The sequence below is a fragment of the Acinonyx jubatus genome, chromosome D4 (genome assembly GCF_027475565.1).
Source record: "Acinonyx jubatus isolate Ajub_Pintada_27869175 chromosome D4, VMU_Ajub_asm_v1.0, whole genome shotgun sequence".
Lineage (NCBI taxonomy): Eukaryota > Metazoa > Chordata > Mammalia > Carnivora > Felidae > Acinonyx > Acinonyx jubatus.
Window position 1 is genome coordinate 4,864,034 of NC_069391.1, and position 27,465 is coordinate 4,891,498.

The 27,465-nt window shown below is 52.5% G+C and overlaps 1 protein-coding gene and 1 long non-coding RNA gene across 19 annotated transcripts in view; one reads left to right on the forward strand and one right to left on the reverse strand.

Moving 5' to 3' along the window:
* RAPGEF1 (Rap guanine nucleotide exchange factor 1) overlaps nucleotides 1-27,465 on the forward strand; it is a 130,515-nt gene that overhangs the window by 69,513 nt on the left and 33,537 nt on the right. For all 18 annotated transcript variants that reach the window (XM_053204468.1, XM_053204469.1, XM_053204471.1 and 15 more), the window contains 7 exons: nucleotides 1,998-2,176; nucleotides 5,831-5,987; nucleotides 18,112-18,200; nucleotides 18,875-19,027; nucleotides 19,500-19,623; nucleotides 20,064-20,247; nucleotides 21,816-22,322. In XM_053204468.1, coding sequence (XP_053060443.1) covers nucleotides 1,998-2,176; nucleotides 5,831-5,987; nucleotides 18,112-18,200; nucleotides 18,875-19,027; nucleotides 19,500-19,623; nucleotides 20,064-20,247; nucleotides 21,816-22,322 — 1,393 coding nt within the window. The remainder of the gene's footprint in view (nucleotides 1-1,997; nucleotides 2,177-5,830; nucleotides 5,988-18,111; nucleotides 18,201-18,874; nucleotides 19,028-19,499; nucleotides 19,624-20,063; nucleotides 20,248-21,815; nucleotides 22,323-27,465) is intronic.
* Nucleotides 23,876-27,465, reverse strand: part of LOC128312079 (uncharacterized) — a 53,337-nt gene continuing 49,747 nt past the window's right edge. The window contains exon 2 of the long non-coding RNA XR_008290882.1: nucleotides 23,876-24,103. This is a non-coding gene — a long non-coding RNA (uncharacterized LOC128312079). The remainder of the gene's footprint in view (nucleotides 24,104-27,465) is intronic.

Here is a 27,465-nt window from a genome sequence, read left to right on the forward strand (position 1 = left end):
TTTCTCCCTAGCAAACCTGATGACGTTTCCTTTCTTTCTTTCTTTTTTAATTTTTTTTTTTAGTGTTTATTTTTGAGAGAGAAAGTGTGAGCAGGGAAAAAGGGCAGAGAGAGGGAGACGCAGAATCTGAAGCAGGCTCCAGGCTCCGAGCCGTCAGCACAGAGCCCGACACGGGGCTCAAACTCATGAACTGTGAGATCGTGACCTGATCCGAGGTCAGATGCTTGACCGACTGAGCCACCCAGGCGCCCCCCGATGAGATTTTCTTATAAGGTTTCCTGCTTCTTCCCCATCTTTCATCATTCCTGGTTCCAAACACGTCCCGATGTGCTGAGAGAGCAGTGCCGTGGTCAGGGTCCTCTGGCCACTCTGGCCGCCGGCGTTTCAGTCACACTGATGTCTGAGTGTGACTCCTTCATACTCACGTTCCTTGTGGCCCTGGCGGCCGATGGCAAGGCGGAGAGCTCTTGTCTGTGAGGCAGGAAACAAGTGCCTGGCCTCAAAAACAGTAAATAAACATGTGAGGTCATGAGAAGATGCAAGGTGGGGGTAATGAGGCTCCAGTGATGGGGGGCGGGGTGGGGAGGGGGGACAGGCACTCCCCGCCTTAGAGAATCCGCTCTTTGTGGTCTGCAGACCCCCTTTGGGGAAGTTTCCCGTGGAGAAGAATTGAGTCGGGTCTTCGAACGTTGTCTGACTAAAGAAGCTGTTTACTTCTTGATCGCATTTACCTATTTTCTTTTGCTATTCCCATGGAATAAATGCCTCGAGTATTGAATGTTATTTAAAATGACATTCTCCATCATTTGAGAAGAGAAGAGTTAGTGTTCAGAATCATAATCACTTCTTATTATATGTCATTGGTGTATCTCCTTAGAGCTTATTGTTGAAATCAGCTTTTTTCTAGAAATGTTCTTCTTGCCCTTGGGTGCTTTTATTTGTATGTTCGCTGGACCTCGGAGAGCCCACAGGTGACAGCTTTCCTCATATACAGCAATCACAGTTTGCGCTGGCCATGTAATCAGTTCTGCTTGAATAGGGTGTCCATTTTTGGATTTATCTGTCTTACGGATCATCTTTGATTTCCCTTCCCTGCCAGGCAGCTGGGACCCGGGCCTCTGACCTGAAGGCCATATAGAGGGAGGTTGGGGAAAGGAACCAAGGGGGTGTGTGTGCCCACTGACTGAATTTGAGGCATCCTGTAGTCAAGGAGAAAAGATTTGGGCATGGGAGTTTGAATACTGCTAAGCGCAGGGCTCCGGAGTTTGTTTTCCTCCTAGCTGTGCTTTCTTCGGGAGCAGAGGAACTATGGATGCTGTTAGCATTTGCTGCACGAGTGATGATTGAACCATTGCTACCTGCCCCAGCACCTTCCCCTTTTCATCCCAGAGCATCCACCCCTTCTAACCCTGGGGTTTCTAGACCCTTTGGGTGAGCCCAGCCATTTCATTGAGAGGGAACTGCGTCTTCGGACTCAGTGTGGGAATCTCGTGAGGGGTCCTGGGAGAGTGGGCTTTGCACACGAATGCCTCTGACCATCTTCTACTGTCCCTCAGATCTTTGAAAGGCCTGGGGTCTCTTGATTTGGTTTACTGGATGGATAGGCACCATGAGATCTAACTGCGGGTTCGCTAAGCTCCCTACAGCCATCAGCAAATTAGTCCTCACGATGCTTAACGAGTGGTGCTATCTCAGTGTGGTAGAGAAGGATCCTCGAAGCAGTTTTCAAGACCTCAGCCACATCAGTCTCTACCAGGAAGGGAATTCAGAAATATCTGAATGAACGTTCTTGGTCCGAGCTCCCTTCTGCTTCCTAGCCTAGCCTCTGTATCCTGACTGCAGTCCTTAGAAAGTAATTTGGCTTGGTTTCCGCAGCAAGAAGTCTCTTCTGCTTGCATCAGTCTCCAGCTAGTCGATAGGAAAGCGCGCTTTACTTTTTTCGAAACCGCCCCCTTTAATCTCTCTCCTCCCTCCTTGTGCTTAACATTTCCTTTCAGAACCTGAGCTGGCTGGAAGAGAAGGAGAAGGAGGTCGTTAGTGCCTTGCGCTACTTCAAGACCATTGTGGACAAAATGGCTATTGATAAGAAGGTGCTGGAGATGCTTCCAGGGTCAGCCAGTAAGGTGCTGGAGGCCATCTTACCCCTGGTGCAGAGCGACCCTCGGATTCAGCACAGGTGAGTTGCCCTGAAATCCTTGACTGTGTCAGAGCAAGGGAGGCCTACAGGCGTCTTGGTTTGGGGGCGCTTCAAACTTAGGGCTCCTGGGAAGAGTGAAGAGTGCGGGGAGGGAAAAGAGCCTTCTCCCCACCCTTCACAGCTATGACTTGATGCTCTCCCAAGGTCGAGGTCGCTGTTACTCATGAGGCCTCGACCCTGAGGGAGATCTCTAGCCTTGCTCGGGATGTAGCCACAGGGTAAGTCTGTGGTGGTTTCGTGGCCTTAGGTCATTGGCAGGAATCACACTGAGTTGGACACATTTCTGGTACCCTTCCATTAGCCGTGGTGTATTACGACATTAAATCCTATTAATATCCAGCCTGGTAGAGACCTCAACTGCCTAGCTGATTAGGCCAGAGGAGATCGAGAATCCCATTCGAGCATGGATTAATGAAACCTTTAACTGTATCAGACCAGGATCTCCCAGACAGCACCCGGATTCCCTGGAAGCCAGGGATGTCGGGAGGAGTCAGCTGCGTCCCAGCGAGCTTTGAGTGCGTTTTCCCGTCCGAGTCTGGGAGCAGCTTGCTCTGGTCTTCACTGTTAGGTGGAGAAGGAAAAGGGGTACTCGGTGTGGTCTTAGCTGAGGCCTAGCAGAGGTGCCCGCTGGCTCTGTGTTTCTTTTCTGGTACCTGCGCAGGATAAACGCAGCTGTGTTTTCTGTTCCTTGAGATGGTTTGGTGTTCGTCCAGCCCCATGAGATTGAGCTTTTGTGAACTGCTTTCAGAACTTGGCAACGAAGTGCATCGTTTTCTTCTTCTGGGAGATCATGCAAACAAGTGTCTTTATTTCCGAGAAGCTCTCTGGCCTGGGCCTTCCACCCTGGAGTTTCAGCTGACCTCTGTAGACTGTGGTCTTTTGGCCAGTTGGTGGCGGAGGGAAAAAACTGTCGGGATGACTTTGCCCTGCTACTGTCTTTGCTTTCCAGGCCGTGCTCCTGTCACCGAGGAGGAGCCTGGGGAAATGAGTCCCTTCATGCCCTGCTGAGTGGCCGCCACGCACCGAGTGCTTTGTGTGCTGGGCTTGAGACCGAGTACCATGTCCCTCCCGTAGTTAACCCCGTGCCCAGCTCGTAGAAGGGCCCGGTGCCGTTCTCCTTTGAGGGGATGTGCCCAACAGTGCGCTAGGGTCAGATGTGTAGACGGCTTTTTATGCAGAGTTCTCCTCCACCCCTTTTCGTGTGAGTGTCCCTACCGCGGTGGAGTTCGAACCTAGTGGTACCGAGCGGAGCTCTGTTGGGATTTGAAGGAGGGAGAGTTAGAGGAGACTCCGTGGCCCAGTTAAACTTCCCGCAGGTCCCCGAGCGGGACCTGAAGGAAGGGTGGGAATAGGCGCAAACACTGAGATCAAGCAGTAGGACAGTGGTTTGGGGGCATTTTTTGTCTATGGGGAGATCTTATAACTATTTTGTAGTTGGCAAAAATTATTTCACGTCTATAGCAGTTTCCTAGAGGGAAAGAGAAATGCCCGGGTGTGGCCATAGGGAGCGATGATTTTCTTTTCTCTGGCAGTCCCTTGGCTGATACCACTTAAGGGATGTTTCCTCCTGAGATTCTCGCAAAGCCAACGGATGATCTTTTTCTCGACCACCCTGATATCTCCTCTTCAAAGGTTTCTCTTAGGTTCCTTCCGTCATCATTCCTCCCGGTGCAGTTTGTGAGCTAGGAAGGTGTTTCCCGCCTTCTGCTCAGAGCATCTCTGTGGGTTGGGTCCCAGCTGGTGGGCCCTTCGTCTCCATCCCCTAGGGTGCTGGGACAGTGGCGGACCAGCCTTTGAACAAGCAGCAGCTGTTTGGCGTGAACAGTGAGCGGAGGAACCTTCTCCTGCGCTGGGGAGTGTGTGGCGCATGGAGACGTGTGGCCACTGGACATTCTCCTGGTTACGGGACCCTCCTTCCTTTCTGAATGTCTCAGCCCCTGACACAGAGGAGTATTCCAAGCTAACGCTGTGAAGCGTGGCCACGACTGCTGAATTCTTCAGGTGCTTTCAGGATGTTACCGTTCAACGCAGGTAGAAATCGAGCATTGTGTAAAAGTGTCTGCCTGCCTCCTTTTCATCTAGTTCTGGCCAGTAGTTTAACAGTGTGATTGACGCTTTGGCAGGATCCCCCACGGGCACTTTGGCAGAAGGTGGCCGTCTTGGTTGAAAGAGGCCTCACCTGGCCCTGCCGGGAGGAGGCGGAGGAGGCTTGGAGTTGCTAGAAGGGCCATCCCCCCACCTCCTGCAGGATGGCACCACCGATGGCCCAGCCCCCAGGGGAGACCAGTTCTCGTCCCCTTCAGCAGCCCTCTTTCCAGCACCCAGCACTTTCACTCATACTCTTCCCTGAGGCAGCCCAACCCTGGCTCTCCGGGGGCCCCTTTGGTAAATTGTTCTGGTTTCTAAGGGGACTGGAGTTTGCTTTCATTCCTTCTGACTGCTCTCTTCTCCTGCTGGAACACGCACAGAGCGGAATGAGTGGCTAAATGGAAATTGTAGATCTCCTGGAAAGTGTTTGCCCGTCACCTGATTCTGAAGAGCTTCTTGCTAGAGCTTTGTTTGTTTCAGGGTTTTGTTATAAGCAGCTTTGTTTTTAGAAGCTGTCTTAATCGTGTCTTACAGTATTGTATCTTTTCCTTCAAATTCTATCTTGGGCTGCTCAATATCTCCCTCGTTCTTTTTCTCCCCCAACCTTTTTTTTTTTTTTTTTTTTTTTTGAGGGGAAGAAGGGGCATTCCACAAATTCCATATTTTTGCCCTTCCTCTCTTATGGTACATGATATTTAAAATGGAAAGGTAGTCCTTTCCATAATTCCTAGAGAAAAGTACCTCCGGTTACTTAAAAATATGTGGAAGATATATAGAGTGTACATCTGGGCCTCCCCTCCCCAATCAGCGAGGCATCCGGACGTAGCCGGGCCTTCCGTTCGCGGTGAGCGGTCGACGCCTCCGCCAGCACAGGCCTCCTTGCCCCTCGTCCGTTGTCGTTCTGGAAACGCTCTTCATGAGTGCGGGGCTCTGGCAGGTCTGCCATGGTTATGGTGCAGAGAGTGGAGCTCAGCCCACGTTGGAAGGAATTCTGGTGAGCTACAGACCATTCAAGCTCACGTTTAGAGGCTGTTTCGGTAGAGGATCCTGCCTGCTGAAATGCCACGCACCCGCTGGCTCCTTGTGGCCCATCTAACATGAGTGTTAGTCTGACTGAGAACGAGAAGCGTGTAGTGCTTTTGACCCATGATTAGCAGCTAGGAGGAGCGGGGGGAGGGGAGGGGAGGGAGAGGTCAGGATCCTGCGGAAGGGGGGTGGGGGGGTGGCGGGAAGTTTGAAGAAGCATGTCAGCTGTGGAAATAAGCACATAAACTGTGGCGGGATTTTTATCTGTTATGTTTGGAAAATGAAACAGTCTTATAACAGACTAGAATGTAAAGCTGCATACGGTGTGTGTTGGATTTATAAGGGCATAGATCCAGGGGAACGTTTGTCACGAAAAGGAGGTGTGGGTCTTCCGGAGAGAAAGGGTTAGAAGTGAGCCCTTGTCTCCAAGAAACCGGTTCTGTATCAAACAGTAGCTTCAAGTGACGGTCGTGCTTCAGAGGGTTCACCTTCTTTAAGAAACTCTTCTCTTGCCCCCAGCTCAGCCCTCTCCTCCTGCTACAGCCGGGTGTACCAAAGTCTCGCCAACCTCATCCGCTGGTCTGACCAAGTGATGCTGGAAGGGGTGAACTCAGAAGACAAAGAGATGGTCACGACGGTGAAAGGGGTCATCAAGGCTGTGCTGGACGGAGTGAAGGTAGGACACGGGCTGCCAGCGGCCTCCCCGCTGGGCGTCTGTCACACAACAACTTGTTCCCAAGCTTCACGCGTTGGAACGAACGTCTCCGAGCGTCTCTGGTGTTGCTGCTCGGTCCGATGGCCATTTAATTCTCTCTGGGACAGATGGCTCTCAGAGCACTAAAGCCTTTGGCCTGATCGTCTCGATACTGGAAAAGCTGCCAGAAGCAGTCAGCCTTGCTCGAGCACGTAGTCAGCCCTCAGTGAGGCTCTGTGGTACAGCTCTGACTGTGTGTGCCTGCCTGCTAGACAGAACGCAGAGGAAGTTGTCTCTGCACTGACTGGTCGCAAAGCTCTCAGCAAGTCGACCGCCACCGTTTCACATTCTGAGAACTTCTGTGATTCTTGGTAGAAAAGTCGGATTGAGATGAGTAAGGAATGAAACTGGGTCTGACGTTCTGGAATTTACCGGCCAGAGAAGTCGGGAACAGCGTGATGGGAAATTACGAAACCTAGTTGAGGTGGGAAGCAGAGGCCACAGAGGGTCCGGGATAAACTCTAATTGACACAGTAGGTCCTATGGGTGAGGAGCAAGACAGGATGTAAGTACGAGGTGGCTGAGGGCCTTCGGGTCGGGATTTGTGCCACAGGCAGTGGGAAAGTGGAGACCTGCTGGTCCGCGAGGCCATGTTAGCAGTGGAAAGAGGGCTAGCCTGGGGCCTGCCCGGCTAGGTTTGAATCCAAGTTCACCACTTACTAGTCTGTGAACTTAAGCAATCTATTCGGTCTAGGGTTCCACACCTCAATTAACTCATCTGTGAAATGGGTATGATGATAGTGCCATATATCCTCAGGTTGTGGGAAGTATTAAATTAATACATGGAAAGCTCTTAGAACAACACCTAGTACATACTAAGCACTCAGACTTTAGTTGCTATTCCTTATTAATTTTGTGGTGCTAGGTGTGTGCTTTGGAGACCAGTCTCTTGGCTTAGGGGAAGGAAAAAACTGCTGTGTCCTCCTTTCCACACCCTTCAGTTCAAAGTTGTAGCTGAGGTGCTTAACCTAGGTCCAAGAAAACCTCCTTCACCACTCAGCCGTCCCAGCAGATTCCTAAAAGCTGTCTCCTTGGATTGACGTCCCGCGGAAGTTCCGGAGAGTCGAGTAAGGATGCCCAGATGGTAAAAGTCACAGAGGGAAGGCTAAGAAAGCCTTGCTTAGCATTACGACTTGCTCTAGAATGAATCGTGTCGACTGGGGCCACATAAGTAGGGCCGCCGTGTCGGTGGGACGTCAGGAAGCTCATGTAGAGAGAGGCTTGGCTGGATACCACCACGTCTCCTCTGCTGGCCCAGGCTCTGTGCATTCCCCAGAGCATATTAGGTCCTGCCATGTCTGTGTGGGCCAGGGCGACTTAAGGGTAAAGGCCCAGAGTGGCCCGTCCTGTAAGGCCTTGTGTCACTTTCCAGATTTTGGAGTGTAGCCATACGCATTTTCCCCGTCGCTTTCCCCTGGAGCTCTTGGAGGTCGGCAGTGCAGAATGAGACGTGACCTGGGTCGCACGTCACCAGCAGAGCATGTGGAATTCTGGCTCACACACCCCTTGCTCTTCCTGCCCAGGCTTCTGGAAATGCTGTTGTTTTGCAGGTGACATTGTTCAGGTTTCCTTCTACTGAATTATCACGAGATGTGTGAAACAAGTTAGAGTGCCCAAAATAGACGAGATGGAGTTTCTGTGTGTGAAGCTTTGTCACGTTCCCAAGTAACTTCTCGTTACGGGATCATTAAAGCACCCCAGTACCCGCTGAAGGGCATGTCGAAAAGAAAAAATTTCTCTGATTTTTCAAACTGACCAATGAGAGAGGGAGAGAGAAACCTCCAGATTATGAACCTGTCAGTGTCTGGACACAAAGAACATTTCCACGATTTTTTTTAAGTTGTTTATTTCAAGAGAGAGAGTGCAAGTGGGGGAGAAGCAGAGAGAGAGGGAGACGGAGAATCCGAAGCAGGCCCTGCACTGTCAGCGCAGAGCCCCATGTGGGGCTCAAACTCATGAGCCGCGAGATCATGACCTGAGCCGAAAACCAAGAGTCAGATGCTCAACCGACTGAGCCACTCGGGTGCCCTTCCACAATTGTTTTTAAAATACTTGACCCAGGGGCGCCTGGGTGGCTCAGTCGTTAGAGCTTCCAGCTCTTGATTTTGACTCGGGTTATGATCCAAGAGCTGTGGGATCGAGCTCTGCACTGAGCATGGTGCCTGCCTGAGATTCCCTCCCTCCCTCCCTCCCTCCCTCTCTCTCTCTCTCTCTCTTTCTTTCTCTCCTCACTCTCCCCCTTCACCTCCCCCTCCCATATTTTCCCCCTCCCTCCCCCTCCCAAAATAAGAAAAATAAAAAATACTTGACCCAGAACGAAGACTGTAGGTGATGACCTCTCTGAGTCCAGTTTTGTTTCATTTATTCAGGATTCCCTTCTCGAGAGCCTCCTCGAGTGCCAGCCGGTGCCATACGATTGGGAATGTAGTGATACCCCTGCCACAGTCCCTGACCATTAGCTTAGGATCTGCAGAGGGAGAAGGACAGCAGAGCTTGTCATTGTGTAATCATGATGAGGTCTAGTGTTAGAAAGTGGCACGTGGCCTCACTTGGTCGGGTGTTTGGGTCACCTTCCCCTTTCAGGGTGGTCAGAGACTCTGCCCTGAGGGCGAGACGGGCCAAAGGCAGAAAGGGGTGTGCAGGAGTCGGCCTGCTGCTGGAAGTGTGTTGCAGCTGGAATCGGTCGAGGGAGCAGGGACGGTCCGAACACTGTGGTGTTGGCATTTGTTGTTGAGATGTCATAGTAGCAACAGGTGACATATAGTCCCTCCCGATGCTCATAACGACTCTTGCCGTGGGCGTGATCGCCCCTTCGCAGGTGTGGGAACAGGCCGAGGCAGCCCAGTGGTCAGCGGCGAGGTCGTGACTCCCACCCGGGGCTGCCGGACCCCAGACCCTGCGCGCCTCCTGTCACCCTCGGTCTCCCCCCCACGTGAGGGAGACCCAGCTTAGCCCAGGGACTGCCTGTGCGTCCCCCCTCGCCGCCAGCCGGCCTCCAGCCCCTCTCCTGTCCCCATCGGGTTGAGGACACTGTATAAGCCTGGGTCGTGGTGGGGTGAGTGAGCCTCAGTTCGCCGGGAGGGACGGGGCCACGCAGAGATGTGAGGATGTCGTCATCCCGCTCGTAGGAGAGACGTTGGCGCGTGCCTTTAAAGTGACTCACCATCTTCCAAGTAACTCATTCAGTTGTTAAATGGAATTCTTTTTTTGAACGGTCGAAGAAGTATTTTCAAACAGGGTTGCTCTGCTTCTGTCCCTGAGTGGGGGTAGCACCGTTTATTATTTAAAGCCCTGAGTAAATGTCACTTGCTAGCTCTGTAACCTTGGGCAAGTGACTTGTGTGAGTTTCGAGTAGATTTTTAAATGTTTACCCTGAAGAACTGGAGAAAGGTCAAGAAAGAGAACGTCTATGAAGTACCTGGCCAGCAAGTGCTAGGTGCCCAGTAAATGGCGGGTGGGTGCCACGAACCACGGAAATGTTAGCGTCCAGGATGGCTTGCACCTGCCTGTCTTTGACGGTGCTTGTGGTTCGCTTCCGTGCATCTCCGGTCGAAAGACAGACCTGTCGTTATCACCTGATCTGGCCTGGGCAGGTGCTCTGCTGGTGGGGCCTGAGGCCCAGAGAGGATGGTGACCGTCTAAGGAAGGAATCGAAAGGCCCTCACTTTCCCTAGCACCTGGCTCTCTGCGGCCCAGCTCCTCTGGCTCCAGCAGGTGACCCGGCTTGTCCTTCGGAAGCCAGTGTGTCAGCTCTTCGTGCCCTTCCGTCTAAACATCAGTCTTTCTTCTTGTCTCAGATGCACCGTGTCTTACCCAGCTCCCTGGGCTCTGCTTGCCCTCTTGGCACGCCCTCCCGGATGTCAGTTCTCAGACCCAGAGCCTCTTTCCCTGGCCTCCGGCTCCCCCCGCCCCTTCACACACACACTTTTATTTTTCAACCTTATGCCGACAGCCTTGGAGGAGAGTACCTGCAGGTCTGTCGTCACCACCCGCACTTGCGCTCGTGTTCTGTCCTGGACCCCCTTCGTACCCATTAACCGACAGAATAGAACAGCCCATTACTCTACCAGCAAAATGGGTTTATTCGGGAATACCAGACAATTGCAATTCGGGACCTGTGAGCCGGGGCAAAACCACGGGCAAGTCCAACAAAGAGAGAGGATTATTTTAGGAGGAAGACGCTGGGAGGGGCTGTCCTGACCCGGAGATTGACAGGAAAGAGGTCAGGGTGAGGGCCGTTTCTCACTGGCCGAGTCACTGGGGTGGAGGGTTTCTCGTCGGAGACGCCGGGTCCGTCCTTCCCGCTGGGCCCGCAATCACGGTACTCTCCTGGTGAAGGTGCCTCTGCTGGGCTCTGTAAGCGACGATTCCTCCTGTAACTGATGTCATTGGTGTGGCTCCCTTCGTAACCTCCCAGGTCCAGTTTTAGTGAGCTTTGCCTGTATCAGTTTTCACTTACAACGGGAATATTTTGTAGGAAGTGTTTTTCTGACTACATCAGTCAGGATTATGTTCGACTGCAAGAAAATCCACAATAATACTGGCTTTTAAACTTAACTCTCCTTCATGGCCAAGAAGCCCACAGACGGGCAGTCTGAGGCTAATGACATTTTCACAAAATGGTCAGGCATGTGGTCGTCTCCCATCTTGCTTTCCTGCCATCCTTAGTTAGCACATGGATTCCACCTCATGGTCCCGAACGACTGTTCCTGCTCCGTCTATCATGACTGCATTCCAGCGAGCGAGGAGGAAGAGAGAGTAGGAAGGTGTGCCCTCTCCGTTTGAGGATGCTTCTTCAAAGGCCTCACAGAACTCCCTCACACTTCATTGATCACAGCTTGGTCACATGCCCAGCTGAAATTCTGCTAAAGAGGAAGAACAAGTCGTGGGGCAACTTGCTGTCCCTGCCACACTGACATCTCAAATAAGCCATCTCTTTTATTCCTCGTTCAGCCTATTTTTTTATTTTTTGATGAAAACGGTCAAATATCTGCCAAGAGAAAAATGGGGTAATGAAGCCCCATTACATAGTTCTGTGGTTGTTCGCTCCTGGCCAGTCTTGTTCCTCTGCCTGCTCCCCGGGATCGCTGGAAGCAAATCACAGATCCCATGTCCTTCCGCCTGGAAATGCCCGTGCAGAGCTTGAGGCCACGGCGAGCTTTTTCTGCAAAGGGCCAGGGAATAAATACTCGAAGCCTCTCAGGCTACATACCTTCTTTGCTGCCTGTGGGTCTCTGTTGCATGTTGTCATTGGTTTATGTAATTTTTTTTTTTTCTTTTTAAAGAATTCTCACCTTGAGGGCCTTACAGAAAGCAAGGGCATTGGATCCTGGGCTGGATCCTGCCCGTATGCAGGGCATAGTTTTCTGGTTTTAAACAGTTTGCTTTTCAGTTCAGGGTCCAGATAAAGCCCGTATGCTTCTTAGTCCGTTAACATGCGTCTAAAGATCACTTTTCTCTGTCTGTTTGTCCTTGCAGCTTATTTGTGTTGTTAGGAAGGGTTACTGCTGTCACAGGTCTCCCACGCTCTGGATTTTGTGCTGATGACATCCAAACAGTGTTGTCTGGCATGTTCCTCTCTCCCCTGAATTCCCTGTGAAACTAGAGGGTAAATCAGTTTCAGGTTTTTGTAATTCGAATGCTCCCTCAGTGCTGCCCTCACCTCCATCAAGAGGCATGTTTCCTTTTCTTAAAAAAAAAAAAAAACTGTTTTAAGTTTATTTATTTACTTATGAGAGAGAGAATGAGCGTGAGCAGGGGAGGAGCCGAGAGAGAGGGAGAGAGATGATCTGAAGCAGGCCCAGCAGAGAGCCCGACGGCAGGGCTTGAACTCCCGAACCATGAGATCGTGACCTGAGCCGAAGTTAGACGCTTAACCTACTGAGCCACCCAGGCGCCCCTCCCTTTCTGATATTAGTAGCCATCCATGATTTTTGCCTAGATCTGTTCACTGATTTGGAGCTGCAGAATGATGAGTTTCTAATTCTTCGTGCCGTTCTCTCATTAGCTGGGAAACACTTAAATGACAGACCTCCCTTGTAAACTTACGGTTTTCCTGGGTGATCATTCTCAGAGAAGAGGCAGGATCCATGCTTAATTCCTTCCTTTCTTTACCAGTTTTCAAAACAGTGCCTGTCTCCTAGCACCCTTTAACATGACCAGTGAGTTGAGCTGTTTAAAATATCATTCTGAACTCATGAATTTACACGTGCTGGCCGTGCTCCCACCCACTGTGCTTGTCCCTCTTCCTGGTCCCCAGGCCCCATCTTTGGCCACTGAAAACTTTTTTAGGCTGTTTCCTGAGTTCCCTGTGATATGACCCTAGAAGTCTTTGATAGTTTTCTTCGTAGTTGTCTTGGTATGAAAATCTGTTCCAGGCTCTTACCATCTGATAGTTGTTTTGTTTGGGGGTGGTGATACACAGCTTCATTGAGCTGTAATTCCCGCACCATATAATTCACCCACTTAAAATGTATATGGTGATTTTTCTTTTTACTATATTCACACACTTGTACAGCCATCACCACGATCCATTTTAGAACATTTTCGTCACCTTCAGAAAGTAACTGCCTACCCTTTATGCTCTCCCCTCCCCCCTCATTTCTTGCCATCCCCCACTGCCCAGCCTTAGGCAGCCTGACCTCTATAGATTTGCCTATTCTAGACATTTCATATAAAAGGAATCGTATGCTCTGTGGCCCTTGAGACCAGCTCCTGTCACTTAGTACAGTGGTTTCAGAGTTCACGCGTGCCACAGCGTGTATCGGTACCTCCTTTCTTTTCCTTGCCAAATGATATTGCACTCTGTGGGTGCACCACGTGGCATCGTTTTCTCGTGGCCATTTGGACGTCTGAGTTTCCACCTTTCGACACCTCTGAGTGAGGCTGCCGTGAACACTCCTGTGCACGTTGTTATGCGGGCGTGTATTTTCATTTCTCTTGGTGGTACACCCAGGAGCACAGCGGCTGGGCCACACGGTAACTCTGGGCTGGAAGCGGCTGCGTCATTTTCCACCCCATCTGCCGTGGATGCGGGCCTCAGCCTCTCCGGCTTCTCCACAGCCTCCATTCCCACCTGTGCTTTTTGGCAGATGTTCATTTCCCTGAGGGCTAATGATATGGAGTCCCTTTTCGTGCGCTTATTGGCCGTCTGTGTATCTCTTTGGAGAAATGTCTGTTCAAGTCCTTTGCCCGTTTAAAAAAAGTCTTTCTTTAATCTTTATTTATTTTTGAGAGAGAGAGAGAGAGAGCGAGCACATGAGTGGGGGAGGGATAGAGAGAGAGAGGGAGACACAGACTCCGAAGCAGGCCCCAGGCTCTGAGACATCAGCACAGAGCCCAATGCGGGGCTCGAACTCACAAGAGCAAGTTCATGACCTGAGCCAAAGTCAGATGCTTAACCGACTGAGCCACCCAGGCACCCGCCTTACCCATTTTTAAATTGGGCTTTCGTTTTATTATTGAGTTATAAGGTACCTTGTACATTGCTTACCACAGAACTGGAATCAGCCGTTCCTTTAGGGAGCCCTGCTTCCCTTTGCTGGGAAGTCCCGTTTAGAGACCACACTGAGGGCTGATGTTCTCATCGCTGCTGGTGGGTCACGTGGTTAGTTTCTGTAAGACAAAACACATCTGGAGTTCCTGCTGGTACTTGCAATTCGCATTCAGCACCACCGGGGTTTTCACTTAACCTCATCAGGCTCATGTCTTAATTTTTTTCCTCCCACACTGAATCTGAGGTCTCCTCCGGCTGCCTTGTCTTTAGTCCGTTTGAGGAGTGACAGCCAGTGTCTTGCGGCTGGAGTGGCCCTCGGAGAGCTGACTTCGGGAGTCCTTCACTGCCCAGCCCACTTGTTCCCCAGTGCTTGCTGCACAGCAGAAGGAGGCCGCCTCCTCTGCTCTGTGGCTGCCTCACCCCTCAGACTTCAGGTGGGAAGGTCCCTTCTTTTCACCATGAAAAAGCTAGACACCCCTGTGATTTCATTCTGCTGCTTCGGTCCGGGAAACTCCCAACTGGTGGCCTCCATGCGGTGTCCTTGGCGAAGGACTTGTCTTAGGACCGCTGAGCAGTAGAGGGGCTCTGTCATGGCCTGAACCCAGAAGACTCACAGGGCCAGAAGGTGACTGAGGATGGACAGCAAGGGGCCGGGGTGAGGGGGGAGCAGGATTGGTGGCCACTGCCCATAGACCGGTGCGCTTCTCAGGCACGGCGTGTGAGCCTGGGAGGATTGGCCACGGTGTGGTGCCCACGGATAGGGGCAGCGTGGCAGCCGCTCTTAGGAGCGTTGCCCGTGGCCGCACCTCGTAGGGGCCCTTGTGCGGCCCGTGTGCTCTCTGCCGGACGGGGGCTTTGTTTTAGTGCCAAGGAGGAGATGGGAGGACCACAGCTCGTACTTTGACTTGTTGAAGGGCACTGAAGATGGGAACATCACTGTGATCATTTTCAGCACGAATAAAATGAGCACAGAAATAAAGTATTATGCACTTAGAAAGATACTCTTCCCAATACCCTTTGGCTTTTGAAGACTGCTTTTCAGTGGACCGGTCGTTGTCTGGTTCACAGTCACCGGCTGTGCGCACAGTCTGGTCTTTTCACACCTGTGCCTCAAGAGGGCTGAAAAGTCTGACGTCCCTCTCGAAAATTCTGCCTTTAGTAGGAGTCAGGCTCTTGCCGCACTGCCCATGGCCAGCTTTGACCGAGATTAGGTTTTTGTTGCAGTAGCCAGACGCACGCACCTTCTGGAGGTTCCCTTCTGTCTCCTTCTGAAGGTTCCCTTCTGTCTCCTTCTGGGGCCGGAAGGGTGGTAGGGGTGGAAAAGCTGCCTGCCCCTTTTGCGCCCTCCGTGAGCCAAGGCTGGCAAACCGGCGGAAGGGAGACTTTCCGCCACCACGTCGTCGTGTGGGAGTTCGGGTGCGCGCTTGTGCCGATGTGCCCATCGTTCCGTGACTCCTGCACCGTTGCTCAGCTGCCCCTCCAGAAAGATGGCATGCTGATCATAATTGCTCGTGAATCAGTGAAGAGTTAGTGGACTTTTCTCCTACGTCAGCCGATGCGAGGACACATACTTCTCTCTGTTCTTCGCCCTGCTTGTGGAAAAGAGTAATGTGAACATGGGCCTTCCGGGATGCTTTGGTCTGGCCCTCTGACCCCCTCTGACACAGCGATGCTCTTCTGTGCAGCCCGGCAACTTGCTCCCCCTCCCACTCCCTGCTTTCTCTCCTCAACCCATCATCTGTCTCCTTGCTTTCAGTCTCGTCCTGGCCGTAATCACCAGCTAGGTAACTAGTGTCCAAGTGCCCATGAGATTTTACTTAACTTGTAAATTGTGAGAACAGGAACATAGGAACATTCTCCTTTCTTTGTCTAGTACTTGACTCTTAGAGATCTTACTTCTGTGTCTCCAAGAATAGGCAGCCACTGTCCTGTCCTACAGAGTGGGGTGATGCTGATTCCAGCTGTACTGAGCATGCCTTTGGTTGTATTTTCTCGTTTTAATTAGTATATCAGAAGTAACACGTGTTCATTATAGAAAATTTACAAAAACGCAAAGAAACAAAAGCAAGAAAATTAGGGGTGTTTCATAGCCATACTTTCTTTCTAGATGTGTATTGTTTCCATTAAAAATGTTTTTTTCAGTGTTTGTTTATTTTTGAGAGAGAGCGCATGAGTTAGGGAGAGGCAGAGAGAGAGGGAGACACAGAATCCAAGGCAGGTTCCAGGCTCTGAGCCGTCAGCACAGAGCCCAATGAGGGGCTCGAACTCACAGACGGTGAGATCATGACCTGAGCCGAAGTCGGACACTTAACCGACTGAGCCACCTGGTGGCCCCTTCTTGTTTACGATTTATTTCCAAAACATACTGTATATCTGCCATGGGACCACCTGGAGCTATTTTCCACCAAACATTGTATTACATTTTCTTTCCGTGATATCATATATTCTCACGAGTTTGACTTGTATTGGCAACGTAATGGTCTGTTGCTTGGTTCTGTCGTAATTGACACAGTCTGTATCTAATAACTATTTAGTTACAGAGCATTGAGTCTAATTTTATCTATTACATATAATGCTGTGATGACCATCCTTTGCAGCTTATTTTTTGCATACACCCATGACGTTTTCCTTGGGCTAAATTCTTTTTTTCTTTAATTTGTTTTAATGTTTATTTATTTTTGAGACAGAGAGAGAGAGAGAGAGAGAGAGAGAGAGAACGACTGGGGGAGGGGCAGAGAGAGAGAGGGAGACACAGAATCCGAAGCAGGCTCCAGGCTCTGAACTGTCAGCACAGAGCCCGAGGCAGGGCTCAAACCCACAAACTGTGAGATCATGACATGAGCCAAAGTCAGACGCTCAACCTACTGAGCCACCTAGGCACCCCTCCTTGGGCTAAATTCTTATAAAAAGAGTACAGATATTTAATTTTGACACATACTGACAAATCATCCTCTAAGAAGGCTGTTCTCAAAGGACTACTCCTACCTGCCGTGTCTGGAAGGTTCTGTTTTGTTACCATCAAAGCTGGAGAGTCCCTGATGACTATTGAGCACTGATGTTTATGTCTGTGAGTTTCCTCTTTGGTATTAGTTTTGATGTATTTGTCTTTTTCTTCTAGTTTTCATGTTTCTGACAGAATCCTTGTGCTAGGGACGATATTAACCTTTCCTTAGCCCATGTGTTGTGATTCGTGTCTGTGGCATTTTGAGTGTGGAGAGGCCTTGCAGTCTCATTCAGGGGCATGTTGATGTTGCCCACTCACGCCCATTGCTGCCTCCTCTGTAACTTAGAAATGGATATTCATGCTGAAATACTGAACCTTCCCCCCTGCCCCCAGACGCAAACAGGTCTTACCCAGATGTCCATCAACAGGAGAATGGATAAAGAGACGTAGGTTTGTGCATACGTTGGAATATAACTCAGCAACGAGAAGGAACAGATTCCTCGTGCGCATGATGATGTGGACGGTCATACTGGGCAAGAGAGAAGCAGAATAGAGACAGGGCAGGGCAGGATGGTGGTTGCCCGGTGCTGCGGCTGCTGGGGGAAATGAGGAAGGGCTGGTCACGGGCACAGCTTCTTTTGTGGGGGAGCAGAAGTAGTAAAAGTCGCAGTGCTGAGGGCAGCTCCACCGCGAGCAGACAAAACCATCGCGCCGGCTTTTACGGCACGTGAGTTAGATCGCCCCACAAAGCTGTTCAGACAAGATGCGTGCAGGAGAGTGCATACTGTAATGGTTCCGTTTATGTCAAGTTCTGGGCAAATGTAATCTGCAAAACAGAAGTAAAACCATGGTTGGGGTGGGGCAGAGGCTCTGGAGAGAGTGGCGGAAATGTTCGGTATTTTTTCGGTGGTATTTACACGGGTATTTGTGATCATCAGACCCCATCAAACTGGGGAACATTGCATTCTAGTTGAGAAAAAAAACAAACAAGCAAGCAGGCCCTGATCTTTCTCTCTTTTTCTGTGTAAAAAATATATTTTCCAAAGTCACGTCTCCACTGGGTAATAGGCCGTTAACTTTCTGTCGGTCAACAAAGATGCTGACCAGTCATCTCGGGATACCAGCTGCCGCCACACCCGGGGCCACCTCGCTTTGGGAAACCACCCTCCCCATGCTGGAGGTTTGCTCCTTAACATAGGCAGCACCCTGCACATTATAGGATGTAATTTAATGGCTTTCAGGAACTAAAGAGTAGTTCTCCCCCCGCAAACTGGCTGGGAATCTGTTCTGCTGGAATGTAATTTCAGTGTTAAACTTCGTCATTTTGAGACAGCAGGGTTTGTCATTTCCCTCTTCCAAGAGGAAGTACCTTTATGTATCTTGAAACGTCTCAACACGCTATGAAGGTATTTTTTGGAGGGTAGGGGACATTTTGGGAAGTTCAGATTATCTAAATCGAACAGTACTTGCATTAACGGTGTGCGGGAAATCTCCAGGCACAAAAAGAGACTGGGCGGAGGACAGACAGCTGACCTGCCTTGGGGTGAGAACCGAGCAGCAAGGAGCTGTCGTAGTGCCTCATGGCTTCTCTCTTGTGTGGGGTATAGGAGCTGGTCAGACTTACCATCGAGAAGCAGGGGCATCCGTCTCCAACCAGCCCAGTGAAACCCAGTTCCCCAGCCTGCAGACCTGACGGGTGAGTTCTGACTAAACCCTCCAGCCGCTGGCCACTTGGGTCTCCCCTTGAGAGAGAGCGTGAGCCCCATCAGGTAGGCTGTTGGTGGCCTGTGTTGCTTTAAAGTGTGTCCAGCTCGCTCATGTTTCCAAATATTGCCTGATCTCAGGGTTAGCGGTCAGCGTGACTCTTTCTCAGGCTGCTGCGTGAGACCATGACCCCCACCTGTGCTTTTCCGGAGCCACTTCCCTCCGTAACTGGAAAGAGCTTAGAGGGTTGGGTTTTGGGGATTGGGCTTGAGAGAACTGAGCTTCATCAAGAGAGTAAACTGCTGAGGGCAGTGTGGACAGTTTCAAGGCCTTGTAACCATTTCTGCTACAAGCTCCTAGTAAAAATATAAAACATGATAATTTGGAGCATGTCGAGGACCTTTAGACCATGTCTTCTGAGGTTTCCTCTTACAGACAAGGAAACAGATGCAGTCGGGGGGTCCTGGCCGGACTCCTGCTGTTTTTGGTGATCAAACAGACCTGCAACCCCATCCGTGCCATGGAGCCCCAGGGACAGGGTCCAGGGCTCCTGCTGCTCGGCCCGGTGCCCTGCCTCGGTTCCACGGCCCGGTCACATCCTGCCCCGCTCGGGACCTGCGTGTGCTCTGTAACCTTCTGTAATCCCAGGTTCTTCTCCTCCTCCAGCCAGTCTGAGGTCCCCCTGACAGATCGAGAGATGGAGATTCTGAACAAGACAAGTGGCCTGTCCCAGTCAGCCGAGCTGCTTCCAGACTCTACAGATGAAGAGGTCGCGCCCCCCAAGCCCCCCTTACCTGGCATTCGGGTGGTTGACAACAGGTAAGTGTTTGTTTTTCTGGCACCCTCCTCTGTTTATGATGCAATCTGATAAATGGGTGGGTAGGTGAACCGAAGCGAAGACGGTGCCATTAGGGCAAGAACTTGGAACCCAGCCCCTCGCTCTTTAGAAGCCTTGGAATCTTGATCACCCTTGGGGAGGACCATCTGTGGAGGACGCGAGCCCGGCCCCAGCGCCCGCCCTTGCCGCGCCCTCCAAGAATTCCCAGCGGCTTGCCTCTTAGCCTGCGTACGACTTACTATGGAAGGAAAAGAAAAGATGTTTCTGATTCTTGGTGTTTTGGCATCGATAGGTTTTCTTTTGGCAGCAGTGGAGTGGGACGGGAGTTAGGAGTGTTCAAAGTAGGTGTGAAGCGTCTGGTAATGAAAGAATCCCACATTCTGTACCCTGACGCCTTTTTAAAGAGCTTCTGTTTGGGTTTTCGGTGTGATAGGATTTCTCAATCTATTTCAGTCCTCCACCAGCACTGCCACCGAAGAAAAGACAGTCAGCTCCGTCCCCGACCCGGGTGGCCGTCGTGGCCCCCATGAGTCGGGCCACCAGTGGTTCCAGTTTGCCCGTTGGAATTAATAGGCAGGTAATGTCGCCCCATCTGGAAGGCAGAGGAAGGCTTTGGGTGTGGGAATTTGGCTCCCGAGGCGAAAAGAAACCCAGTGGTCTTCAGCCCCTGGCAGTGGGAGGACCGTTCCTTCTCTGTACGGGGCCACCAGACGGGGTGGAAGTTCCCGCATGGGGGAGGAGGTCGGGGTGGGGAGGCTGGAGCCAAAGAGCGTCTCCTGCGGACATCGGAGGCTGGCCCTGGGGCCCTCGCTGGCGACGCACTCCCGGCACTCGTAAAGGCTCCTTTCTCAGGAGTCACAGACGCAGCTTGTTAGTGCTTACACCAAAGACGGGCCTTTGCAGCCGGTTTCTGAGCTTGGCAGTCTCCTCTAAGTCAGTGTACCGATTCCTCTCCCCTGGGCTCTGCCACCATTTCTCAGAAGTGACTTGGGCCTGGTTTTCATTTCTCCACACCAGGATTTTGACGTGGACTGTTACACACAGAGGCGGCTGTCAGGAGGCAGCCACTCATACGGCGGAGAATCACCCCGCCTGTCCCCCTGCAGCAGCATGGGCAAGCTCAGCAAGTCAGACGAGCAGCTGTCCTCTCTGGACAGGGACAGCGGGCAGTGCTCCCGGAACACAAGCTGTGAAACACTAGGTGGGCTCAGCCATCTCTCACCTCTCCTGTCTCTCTGCTTCTTGGTGGCCGCTTTGGGGTCATACGGCGATGCCAGCCTTGGTCCTACGACCCTGATCTGTCTCTTCGACTGCAAGATGGGGCTGCCGGTATCTGTCTGTCCCCAGGAGGTTGAACGTTTAGATGGAACAACCATGTGAAACTGCCTGGGAGACGCTCAGATGGTGGCTATTACTGTGGTTAATCCGGCAGTGTGTGATCTGACTCCCGTGGCCAAAATTAAGAGCCATCTGTGCTCAGAGCTACAGATGACGGGGAGAGCCCCTGACGGCTTTTGACGGAGGGTGAGGGCAGGTGGGCAGCACATGCTGACCTCCCGGTCGGTGCTGAGCGCGTGCCGCGGGGGCCGGAGGAGAGTCCGAAAGGCAGCTTGGTGCCAGGGTCCGAGAGCATGAAGCTGTTCGTGTCCCGTGAGCTGGACACTTCACTTTGAGGGTTTAATCAGAAGCTTGTAGCAAGATTTCTTTTTTTTAATGTTTATTTATTTCTTTTGAGAGAGAGAGAGAGAGAGAGAGAGCTTGAGTGGGGAAGGGGCAGAGAGAAGGAGACACAGACAGTCAGACGCAGGCTCCGAGCCATCAGTGCCGGGACCACGAGATAATGACCTGAGCTGAAATCAACAGTCAGACGCTTAACTGACTAAGCCCCCCAGGCGTCCCTGTGGCAAGATCTATCCCAGGACGTTACTCCCGGCATGACTGGGAGTAGTGGTGGCCCAGAAGCAAGCTAACTACTCAAGTGTTAGGGAATCCGACGAACCGTCATGCATCCGCTTGGTGGAGTGATACATAGCTATGAAAAGTCAATCGTGATGCCTTGAGTAATGGCCAAAATCCAAGACCACTGACCTAGTATTTTCTCAGTTGGGTGTTTAAAAAATGAATCCTAGGGGGGAAAAAAAGACATGTAAGGAAATACGTCAAATTGTAAACAGGTGATAGTTAAGTAATGCGGTTGTGGATGAGTTTTATTTTCTTGATTTTGGTTTCTTTTTTTTGCCACATTTCCTACAGTGGTCATGCCTCTTTCTTTCTTTCTGTCTTCCTTTCTTTTTCTTTCTTTCTTCTTCTCTTTCTTTTCTTTCTTTCTTTCCTTTTCTCTTTTTCTCTTTTCTTCCTTCCTTTCTTCTTTCTTTTCTTTCTTTCTTTTTTCTTTCTATCTCCCTTTCTTTTTCTTCCTTTCTTTTTCTTTTTTCTCTTCCTTTCTTTCTTTCTTTTTATTTCTCTTTTTCTCTCTTTCTTTTCTTTTCTTTTCCTTTCTTTTCTTTTCTTTTCTTTTCCTTTCTTTTCTTTTCTTTCGTAAGAAATTCAAACGATGGAGACAAATAAGCAAACAGCCATCTTCCCACTCGGCTTTACTTCTGTAAGCAGGGAGAAGAATGAGGAGTATGAAATGAAGCATAGAGATGAGACGGGGATGCTGTGTCCTCACGCTGTGATGAATGGCACCGGGTTAAGGGGAGGGTTGGATTGTTTCTTTCTGCGGGGCCTCGTGACTGACGGGTCATGTTCTTCCCGTTGTGAACGCAGATCACTATGATCCCGACTACGAATTCCTTCAGCAAGACCTCTCTAATGCAGACCAGATACCTCAGCAAGTGGCCTGTAATCTTAGCCCATTGCCGGAGTCCTTGGGAGAGTCTGGGTCTCCGTTCCTCGGCCATCCCTTCCAGTTGTCCCCGGCACCTGGCAGCTGTCCCCAGCAAGAGGGGTCCTCGGCTCCAGGACAGCAGATGGACATGCCGCCTGCCCTCCCCGAGAAGAAGCGCAGGAGCGCGGCCTCGCAGACCACGGACAGCTCCGGCTGCAGGGTGTCCTATGAGCGACACCCCTCGCAATACGACAACATCTCTGAGGGTGACCTGCAGAACCCAGCCTCGGCCCCGTCTGTCCCCTTCACGCCCTTTGCTGCTGTTCTCCCCTTTCAGCAAGGAGGGTCCCCAGCCTCTGTCGAGTTTGTGGGTGACTTCACCGTTCCTGAATCATCGGGTGACCCGGAAAAACCGCCTCCTCTACCAGAGAAGAAAAACAAACACAGTAAGCTTTTGTCCAGCCATTGTCAGCAAGCACATTTTGTCACCTAAAACAGTGGTGTGTTCTATTTAAGCACTAGGCCGAAATCAAACCGGTGGCCTCGTGATTTCATAAAAGATAGGGCCCGTGGCACGTGGACACTTCCAGGAGCCTTGTCTTGTCCATATTGGTGATGGTTTTCAGAGCCCGATAAGCCAACCTGTCCTTATGGCTGCTCTAAAACCTCGGGCCAAGCCTCCGCAGAGCCCGAGTGTTTGGCCAGAACACGCAGCAGCAAAGAGAGACGAGGGTCCCAGCTTCAGGACAGCATTACAGCAACATCAGGGCAAAGCAGGGTGGACATTTGAATTTAGTTAGAGCTCACCACGCCCACAGAGGGGTTTTCTGAGGATCCCCGAGAGTGTGCACAGTTGCTGTTTAGAGAGGTCCCTGGCACCCCCGCTGTCTTCTGTTTGCAGACATGAAATGTCATGTACTGACTTGGAATCTGAGGGCACCTGGTTGCAGTTGCTGAGGACGTTTCTTAGACCACATATTTTTAATAGATGATGTTCTTGGGGCCCAGGGATGGAGCTGAAATTTTAGATTTTTGTATTTTCCAACTGTAAATTTGCCATCAGGTTCCTAAGTAGAGTTCTACCGGAGACTGTTTTTCTGCTAGTTCCCGTAACAGCTGCCCCGCCCTCCCCCTCTCCCCACCAGCCAGGCTCTGCTTGGCCCTTCTGCGGCACTGGCTGCCACCACGCAGATGTGTGTGTGCTCGCGTGGGCCACACAGCCCCAGGATTCCCTGGCCTCAGTCGAAGCATCCAGCAGAGGACTTCCACCAACTAGGACTTGAATCTCCCTTCCAGGTTCCCAAATGAGAGCATCTGATTGGCCCCTGCTAGAATGGGACCCACTCTCAAAGAAGGGGAGACCCGGCCTGGTTAAATGCGGCAAGGACGGCCCCGAGGGCAGCCGGATGGGCCTTGTCGCCCAGCTCCTTGCTGGGTGTCACCCAGCATGTGTCACAGCCTGGGTGGTATGGTCTCCCCGCTGGAGGGAGAGCTGGCCGTGCAGACTGATGAGGTCGTTCCCACCTGTCGTTCGCTCAGGAGAAAGCAGGGCACTACTGGTGGGAGTCACCAGGGGCAGTGCTAGGAACGTCTCCCTCTACGCGAGCAGGTGTCTAGGGAGCTACTGGCCCTTCCCCTCCACCCACCTTACCTTGACTTGAGCAGTGTGCCAGTGTGCCGTCCTGGGCTCACACCGTCTCCTCTCCCTCTCTCCCCTCTCCCCTCTCTCTTCCTCCCCTCCTCTCCCCTTGTCTCCCCTCCCCTTTCCATTAAATTATCCAAACCCAGAATGCAGGGTAGGATTGCATCCACGCAGACTGCAACAGATGTGTGGTGCCTGGCCACGGAGCCAGGGGCCTCACCTTCTCAGCTCTTAGAGCAGGTCAGGGCACGCAGGGGTGTAGAGAGGAGGAGGAAAAGGAGAGTCGTCCGCTCTTGCCTTTCCAGCAGCCTCAGGTCTCCGGTGGCTGAAAATACTTTCTGTTAATTTAGACGTCTATTTTTTTTTTTTAATTTTTTTTTTCAACGTTTATTTATTTTTTTGGGACAGAGAGAGACAGAGCATGAACGGGGGAGGGGCAGAGAGAGAGGGAGACACAGAATCGGAAACAGGCTCCAGGCTCTGAGCCATCAGCCCAGAGCCTGACGCGGGGCTCGAACTCCCGGACCGCGAGATCGTGACCTGGCTGAAGTCGGACGCTTAACCGACTGCGCCACCCAGGCGCCCCTAGACGTCTATTTTTAGGCTTTATTTCCTCTATCAGTGTCTGTAGCACTTGTGTCTGCAAACCTTTAAAAACTAAGAGCTTAAGGTGGGGCATACCTGGGTTAAGGCTTCCCGCACTGTCGTATTTAGTCCTTACGCCCTGGTCAGGCAGTGATGTTGGCGCCCATTTTATAGATGAAGAAACGGGAGCGCAGGGGGACTAAGCCTTGCCAGGATCACCTGGCAAGTGGGTGGCAGAAGGGGGTTCAGAGCAGGCCTGTGTTTTCCCAGCACAGCGCACGCACTGCCTCCCGCGCTAAGAAGGAAAGCGACCGGCCCTCCTTTGTGGAGACCGTATGGGTTTCAGTAGTGACCCCCAGGCAGCTGGGAGTCGTTTCTGTGCCCTGTGAAAGGACCCCAAACCTGAGGCACAGCCCTCGTCTCTAGTCCGCTCCTCACTCCCTGAGGGGACCCTTGGGGCGTTCCAGGCTTTGCCCCAGTGGAAAACTTGCACAGTTGCTTTGAGAGAAAGGAGGAGATCGACATCATCCCTTATATGTGATTAATGCTGGACGAGCTCGTACACACGCAGTGCTGGTGTCACAGTGTCCTCCTCCTTTGGGTGGCACTGACATCCTTAGGGTCCTCGGCCCCTCTTGCTGAGGGCAGCCCCCCGAGCCCCTTGTGCCCGACAGGCTTCCTAATCACTGCCCTGGGTGCCCGCAGGGAGCACCAGCCTGCGAGCGTCTCCAGTGATGCCGCTGCCCCCTTCTCTGAGCTCTTGGGCTGCTTTTGAAACGGACCCCTCTTCCTTATTCCTCCGGTCCCGAGCCTCACTGCTGTTTCTCTGCTTGGTTAGCCAGTCCCTGCGAGGACTTCGTCAGTTCAGGTCTTGTGGAAGCTTCCCGTCTGAGTCCGCCACAGAGGGTTGTGTGCAGTCTTTGTAGGGGGCACTCGGTAGGCGTGTGGGGTCCCCTTCAGAGGCTTGCGTCTTCCTCTGGGGCCTCATGGTGTTGGTGCCGCATGGAAGGAGAGCCTCACGGGGCTCAAGGGGGACAGTGAGGTGCGCTTGTGGCAGCTGTCCCCTCCGGGCGAGACTGCCTTTACGTACCGCGTTTTACAGCCACGCTCTGCTCAGTGCTTGTCGGAGTGAAGGCCCTTATACCGGTTCTTTTCAATCCCCCTTTTGGTGAAGGACATCAGAAAGACATCCCCCGAGAGAGGCATTCCCTATCTACCCTCAATGTGGAGACTATTTGGAAACACAGAATTAAGCCCTGCAAAATTGTCCTGGCCACTTTTTCTTGGTATCTAGCGGGTGTTCATAGAGCTTGTGACATGACCCAAGAGGACAGCACCCAGCTCCAGATGGTGCCTTCGCTGGCATCCCTGTGCCTGCCACACACGCACCTAAGTTCCCTTGCTTCCAAACCTGGACGCTTTTCCTTCCCAGCTCCCGTCGTCACCGGTTCCCCCCTGGCGCGTGCACAGCGGCCCCGTAAGTACGTTGATCGGCCCTCGTTCCTAACTCGTGAATCAAGGAGGCATAACAGCACCTGCCCTTCAGCCATGGGCGTGTTGATGTTGGCCGGGGATCCCCTGCTCTCAGGAGCTTCCTCCACTGCCGAGAGAAGAGAAAGGCAGTACTGCATTCCGGGCCGGCCTTGACCCAGACTTTGCCACGGGGAGTGTCACGTGCAGGTTCTAGTCCCACAGAGAGACGGGGATCGGAGAAGGCCTTCCTGAGGATGCCAGAGGGCTGGACACAGGTCCAGACGGTCGCTTTCCCAAACCCGTGGAGTCGTCAGAAGGGCCTGGCTCTGGAGGTGGGGCTTGGATCACCCGAAAAGTCAGGAGCGAGGCGCATACTGATGCTCGCACCCGAGGGCCGAGGCCTCTGCGCCTGCCTCAGGAGAGGGTGCCTGTGAGGACGGGTCCCTGAGACGTCTCGCCTCCCCGCGTGGGTGAGGCCCCTGCTGGCGTCTGCTGCCGGGGCCGCTCCGGTGATGCCACACGGCTCAGGTGAGGGAGCCTGTCCCTGGGCGGCCGCACAGCTACGGGCTGTGCCACCGTGAGGCGGCCGCTTGATGGCAGGTGGCAGGGCGGCAAGGGCTGGGGTTTCTGGAAGGATGTTTAGGGAGGAGAGGACGCACGCATTTGAATTCAAACACGTCTTTCTTTGCAGTTTGTCTCTCGCCCGAGAACGTTCTGTGGCCTCTGGGCTGGAAGGGGGGAACGGAGTTTAGCGACTATTACTTGTTTACCCAGTGGGTGCGTTACAAGACCCACCCTGGGGCCGACGCCTGGTTTAGCAGGGACTCAGCCGGGACGGAGGACACGTGTTTCCTTCACTCATTCATTCTGCAAATATCTGTGGACACCTGTGGCGTGTCACGTGCTGAGGATGCAGCCGTGGACCCGGCGGACCCTTATGGTCCCTGCCCTCCAGGGGCTTCAATTCGAGTGGGAGGCAGTAAGCCCTGTTACATCAGCTTTAAAAGTGTATCCTGCATCAAACCACTCTCCCCGCCTCCGCCCACCCCGCAGTCTTTCGCCGGAACCACCACAGAGGCCCCGCGTTGTTTTCTCAAGACAAAGCGGCCGTGGGCAGGCCCCGAGGGGAGCCCTTGTTGGTCCTCGCCCCCGCAGCATCCCTGCCCCTTTCCCACAGCCTCTCGTGACCCCTCCAGGCGACTGCCTCGCTCCTTCCAGTCTCCCCTTGCTGGCTCTGCTCTGCTCACCGCACCCTGGGCCCGGCCTCGGCCTTTGCTGGCCTGCAGCCTCAGTGCAGAAGTCCTTCACGTGGCTCATCCGTGCTCGGGAGAAGCGCCCGCCACCAGCCCGCTCTGCTGTCCACCCCCCCCCCCCCCCGGGCGCCTCTCTCCGGGTCTGTCTCCTGCCTTGTGGGAGGGTGTAGGCCTCAGGTGGGCAGAGGACTTGTTTGCTGGCCCCTGTGAGGCCCCGGCAGCTGAGCCGGTGCCCGACGCGTTGGTGCTCCTGGGACAGTCCTGCAGACGGCTCAGGACACGCTGTGGGAAGGGCTGAGTGGCCACAAGGGGGAGAAGGTGGGGCTGGCCGGGCAAGTGACTGGCGAGGAGCCCCTGGGGACGCCAAGCCACGAGCGAGGGAGGAATGTGCCCGGCAGGACTGGGAAGAGCAGGGAACAGCATGTGCACACGTCCCGGGTGTCCCAGGTGCGGGAGGAGGAGTGCGTACCTGGGGGGGGGGTGGGGTGGGGTGGGGTGGGAACAGGGCTTGTCAGCAGGGAGGTGGGGGCCCCAAGATGCTTTTTTATTTTTTTAATTATTTTTTTTAACGTTTTTTTTTTATTTTTGAGATAGAGAGACAGAGCATGAATGGGGGAGGGTCAGAGAGAGGGAGAC